At 41.2% G+C, this 5,770-nt stretch overlaps 1 protein-coding gene across 1 annotated transcript; it reads left to right on the top strand.

Annotated features, from left to right (window-relative positions):
* The first annotated feature begins 541 nt into the window (after positions 1 to 541).
* LOC147148110 (uncharacterized) lies at positions 542 to 4,403 on the top strand. The gene is made up of 4 exons (XM_086029467.1): positions 542 to 604; positions 992 to 1,058; positions 2,953 to 3,008; positions 3,094 to 4,403. The coding sequence occupies exons 3-4, from the start codon at positions 2,966 to 2,968 to the stop codon at positions 3,723 to 3,725; spliced, it is 675 nt and encodes a 224-aa protein (XP_085885593.1). The 5' UTR covers positions 542 to 604; positions 992 to 1,058; positions 2,953 to 2,965; the 3' UTR covers positions 3,726 to 4,403.
* Positions 4,404 to 5,770: the final 1,367 nt, after the last annotated feature.

Genomic DNA, 5,770 nt, shown 5'->3' with positions numbered 1-5,770 from the left:
TAGAGACAAACAGCTTTGTCGTCTTTGCAAAGGAACAATGGCCTTCATCAAGTACACCACCCAGCACCTTGTTGCCAAGCGGATATTTATTAAGAAAAATAAAACAAATTTAAAAAGACAAAACATGTACCCAGCTGGGCAGCACGGTTTTCTTCGGGTCCTCTGGTTTCCTCCCACATTCCAAGAACATGTCTGGTAGGTTAATGGAACACTCTAAATTGTCCCAAGGTGACTATTCCCCGAAGACAGCTGGGATAGGCTCCAGCGCACCCTTGAGGATAAGCGGCTCAGATAATGGATGGATGGATGTACCCAGCCATTTGAAAACATGCTTGGATTCCAAGTACAACAGCTTAAGATTTCAGCGGTGGTGACCTTTTGTGTTCTCTATTCACTTCAAAGTGGCTCAATTACCTGATGAATGAGAGCATGGCAACATGAAGAATTACGGCTTGACAACACCCATCTAATAGAAACCACCTACTGTAATAATGCCGGATAAGTGATTTAAGCCCTCCGCGAGGCGACATAAGAGACACGGGAGCAGGACCGACACTAACACAAGACCCGAGAGGGGCTCCAAGAGCAAACGTTTGTGTGTGTGGTGAGTACTTTCTCTTCTCTTGATCCTTGAAGTGTTATCAGCGAACACAACCTTAATGTTGAACATACTTGGTGGTGTTGCACTTTGTTCAATCAAAGGAAAAATATGCATTTGGACTCAGGTCAAAGTGGACATTGCTTCATGGACTTTGGCAAGCTTGTCCAATGAATTTGTAAAGCAGGGACATAAAATTAGGGCAGCCTCCCCTGCCCTGCATGTGAAAAGAAAAAAACAACAAACAAAAAAACTAATTATGATTACATTAATATTTTTACATTTTAGTTCTCGAGTCCATGTTTAATATTGATGTTATTTTTCAATAATGTTCAATAATTATTTCATCATTAAAATAGCTGTTTTTTTTCGTATTTTCTGTTCACATACAAGGGCAAGAAGGGAAGAGTTACCGCTCCCTTCGTGCCTCAAGCGACTTCGCGGACATTAATTGACGCAGGTATTACCCTCACACAAAAGCAGGCACAGATCCAGGATTTTTTTTCTCCTGGGGGGCTTGAACAATGCATTGTGGGGGCTGAGAAAGTCATTGGTAAATGTATTTTAGAATATCAAAAAAATACTGGATTTTAATTGGGGCTACACAAATTTCTGTTGGAGTTATAGCACCCCATAGCTCAGGTGCAGCGTCATCCCTGCACATGAGACACTGCTGTTTCTCTTTATACCTCCATTTTTTTATCACAAAATTACTTCATACGCTGATGTTCAACACTCTGTCTAATACAGGCATTGGGAACTTTAATGATTGGGGGGGCACAAGTTTAATTTTTTGAATGAATGTGTGTGACAGTATTTAGTGTTTCTGATCCAAAATTGTACGCATGCAGAGTGGAGTGTGTGGAATTTGCAGTGTGTACACTGAAAAAACAAAACACGTGATAAACTTAAAAATATTGAAGCAACCCGTCACATTAAATATTTAAGCTTTGATCAATTTAAAAATATTCAAGTGGTGCAACCTGAAAATTTTACCCACAAATAATGTTATTTATTGAGGCAAAGCAAACCCATTGTCCTCATTTAAAATAATTAAATTCAAATAATTGCATAATATAAAGAATCTTATCAGTTTAACCTGTACGTTTTTCCTTTATGTATACCATATTCGTACACTGGAACAATGTATATAAAGTATTTTAATTGGCATCAAAGATTTAAAGCTGTCATAATGCAGAATTTTTAAAAATACTTGAAATACATTTGGAATGATAGGCATGGAAAGGGCAGGGCAACCTTATTTATACAGCACATGATTACACGTACATTTAAAAGCATTTAAAAATAAAAACTTTTAGGACAAAGTGTTAGGGTTTTATCAAGGAGCAACGTACCCAGGTGCAGAATTGTTGACAAAAGTTTATTTGAGCTCAAGGAAAAAAAAAAAAAAAAAACACCTTTCAGGAAAAAAAAAAAGCACAAACACAAAATCATGAAAAGACGACAGTCTCAACTGGAAATAAGACACTGGAGAACAACTGGAGAGCACAGACACATGTGGCGTGGACACATTAGCAAAATAGTCTGCCAAAGGAGGAGCATTTGAATATATATTTTTTTTAAATATTAGCGTCAAAGAAGCCTTTCTGCTTGGTGTTCATTTCCACAGCTATCGAACACCAGATTTTATGAGAAGCCGACAAATTTTGTAAAATGTTCTCCTGCTAATTCCCCAAAAAACGCAAAAGGCAGAAAGATAGAATTAAACGTTTTAAATGACCACTTGGACAAAATGGGCCACCAGGTAGAATTAAACTATTTTTGTCTACTGGTTAACCCCAGGAATCCTTAAATAATTGGCAATAAACAGCCATAATCACTTTTTTTTAAGAAAAAATGGGGGATGGTCCCAACCCCAAAATACAAAAAAACAAATTCAAAATTAATCTACAAATCGGTGAATTTGTGCGTGACAAACCACAAATATGCGGGGCATCCTCTGTGTTCTACGATTCAAGCATTTATTCGCTAATGCTTCTGTGAAGTTAAAGGAAAAGGCATTGTGGGGGCTCTGTGTGATTGTGGACTTTGATGCATTGTTGGTGCTGACGCCATGTTTGTTAATGACAGCTATTAGTGACTGAACAAAAATTGGATTTCTTAAAAAGACGTGTTTTCAGTTGATACAAGGGTTCTGTCCAACGGCGACGACATGAAGATTGGCAAGAGAGTTACCAGTCTCCCTAACCAAAGGACAATCCAGGTGCCTCGTGGCAAAGCATGGAACCTGGGCCCCAGCAAACTGGCACTGTCCAAGCAGCCAGCTCTTCCACCATGTTCACTTGAAGATCTCTCTTGATGTACTTTTACTATTCTTTTTCTCTGTCTTTCAGGAAAACAGCCACCATGATCATTCTCAAGGTGTTCACTGTTGCCCTAGTGCTGTTTGGTAAGTCATCAAACTCGCAACTACCAAGTAGCAAAGAGTAAGTGAAAGGTCACCATGTAACAAAGTTGTCAACTCTTTATCATAGGAACCAGCTGTCTTTCTGCTAAGATAAAGAGACAAGTTGCTGCGTCAGCTGTTACTACAGATGACACTGATCATGGCTCAGTTACTTCAGATGACACAGTTACACCAAATGACACAGTTACTTCAGATGATCCAAGTGATTCATCTGGACCACCTGGACCACCAGGACCACCTGGACCAAAGGGTCCAGCAGGGCCCAAAGGTCCAGCAGGACCAGCTGGAGCAGGTGGTCCACCAGGAACACCCGGAGCAGGTGGTCCAAGAGGACTACCTGGAGCATTTGGGCCACCAGGACCACCTGGAGCAAATGGCCTACCAGGACCACCAGGACCACCCGGGCTACCATTCCCACCTTGGCCACCTGGGCCACAACCACCTTATTGGCCACCTCGGCCACTAAAACCTTGGCTACCACCCTGGCTACCACCCTGGCTACCACCCTGGCTACCACCCTGGCTACCACCCTGGCTACCTTGGCCAATACCACATTTTCTTTCTGGGTCAAAACGACCATTCCTACCTTATGGGCCACCTGGGGAACCACCTTATTTACCATTTAGCCCACCAAAATATTCGCCATTTGGGGCACCGCCACCAACACCTGATCAACCATTTTTTGCTAAATTATATTAACAACCAGGGCCACCAAGACCACCTGTTACTGTGGATGAAAATGACCCATCTGGACCATCACCTTGCCAAGCAGGATCACTACAAGGACCACATTTTATTTCATGTCCCAATTAGCCACCCAGGCCAATGAAACATACCATTTCAGCCCCCTGTTGTCCTGGATAAAACCACCCACTTGGAGACCAAATTGTCAACTTGCCCGACCACTTGTCCCACCTGGAGCACCACCAAGAATACCCCTACAAACACCAATTACTCCAGATGAACCCTGCTAACCTGGACCATCGGTTACTCCGGATGAAAACAATCAACCTGGAACATGACCTTTCAAACCTGGACCACCACCTAGGCCCCCACCAGGACCTACCTGGCCAACACCAGTTACTCCACATGAAAACGACCAACCTGGACCACCATCTTGCCCACCCGGAAAACCTGTTACTGCTTATGAACACAACCCACCTGGACCACCAGTTGGACCATCATCCAGTCCACCACCTGGTCTACCTAGACATGTCAACTCAGACCATAGAAAGTGAGTTGTTTTTTCCAAAAGAAAACTTGTCGTCAAGTATTCAATCCCAATCGTCATGATCGTTGTGTGATCGTTGATGTGTAAATGCAAGATTCCCATCCTTGCCACCTGCATTCAATTCAATAATAAAGATTTTTCATCCATCTTCTTCCACTTATCCAACTAAACTCAACTTTATTTATAGAGCACTTTAAATCAACCATTGTTACATACAAAGTGCTGTACATGCAGGAAAAAAAAGTTGACAAATAATAAGACAGTGAAAATAAATTAATAATACAAATTGCAGCAGACACCATAAAACACTAAAGAAATGCCAAGTCTCATGCTGAGTTAAAAGCCATAGAATAAAAATGTGTGTTAAGATTTGAAAATAAAAGTATCTTAAAATGAACTTTAAAGTGTACAGGCAGCCAGTGAAGGGAGGCCAGAATTGGGGTTATGTGCTCCTTACAAGCTCCACTTAGTAGGCGAGCAGTAGCGTTTTGGAGGCACTTCAGGGAGGTTGATACAACAAATTCAGATGTTCAAAGTAAAATGTCAATCACAAAAAACATTTATAGCCAAATCTATCCATCCATTATCCAAACCGCTTATCCACACTAGGGTCACGGGCGTGCTGGAGCCTATCCCACCTGTCTACGGGTAATAGGCAGGGTACACCCTGAATTGGTTGCTATCCATTTGCAGGGCACACACAGACAAATAAACATTCACACTCACAAACATACCTAGGGACAATTCAGAATGTTCAATGCAACCTACATTGTGTAAAGAAACCATAATAAACCGATGCAGGCACGGTGAGAGCATGCAAACTCCACACAGGAAGGCCAGGGGCGGATTCGAACCCACAACCTCTGCATTGTTAGGCGGACGAGCTAACCAGTCATCCATCATGCCGCCCAGTCAAATCGATGGCACATTTATTTATTTTCATGTTTAGTTCCGACAGAAACTGATAAGACAAAAATGTAGTTAAACAGTGAAAAAAGTTTTTTTTGTTTATAAAGTTACAGAATGTTACTGTATGCAACAAGGACAAAATGCAGATGCTAAAATACAAACATCTTATCGTTATAAAATGAGTCATTCATTTTGTTAAAAAATATTTTAAAAATCAAATCGAATCGAAATCGGGAACTGAAAATCGAATCGAATCGGGGCTTGAGTGAATCGTTACATCCCTAATTATGCCCATTATGTTCTAAAACATTTATTTCAGCAAATCATGGTAGAACTACACACACATTCATTTAAATGAAATAGCGCAAGAATGCCACAAACACACACAAACACAAGTCTTTCAGACTCAAAAAATATGAGTCCATGTTCCTGACTTTTAATTTCAATCAATATGACATCACAACTGCTCAGAGCTCAGGTCGCGACCAATCACAGCTGACCTGTTTTCTGAAGCTGAGCTTCATTCCCTATGCTTATCTCAACTCGTTGCTCTTACTTGTCCCTTCACACAAACACTCAGTCACAGGCTAGTCCATGCATGAGC

The sequence above is a fragment of the Filicampus tigris genome, chromosome 4 (genome assembly GCF_054856515.1).
Source record: "Filicampus tigris isolate MCC_2025a chromosome 4, RoL_Ftig_1.0, whole genome shotgun sequence".
Lineage (NCBI taxonomy): Eukaryota > Metazoa > Chordata > Actinopteri > Syngnathiformes > Syngnathidae > Filicampus > Filicampus tigris.
This window is presented reverse-complemented; position numbering and strand designations above follow the sequence as displayed.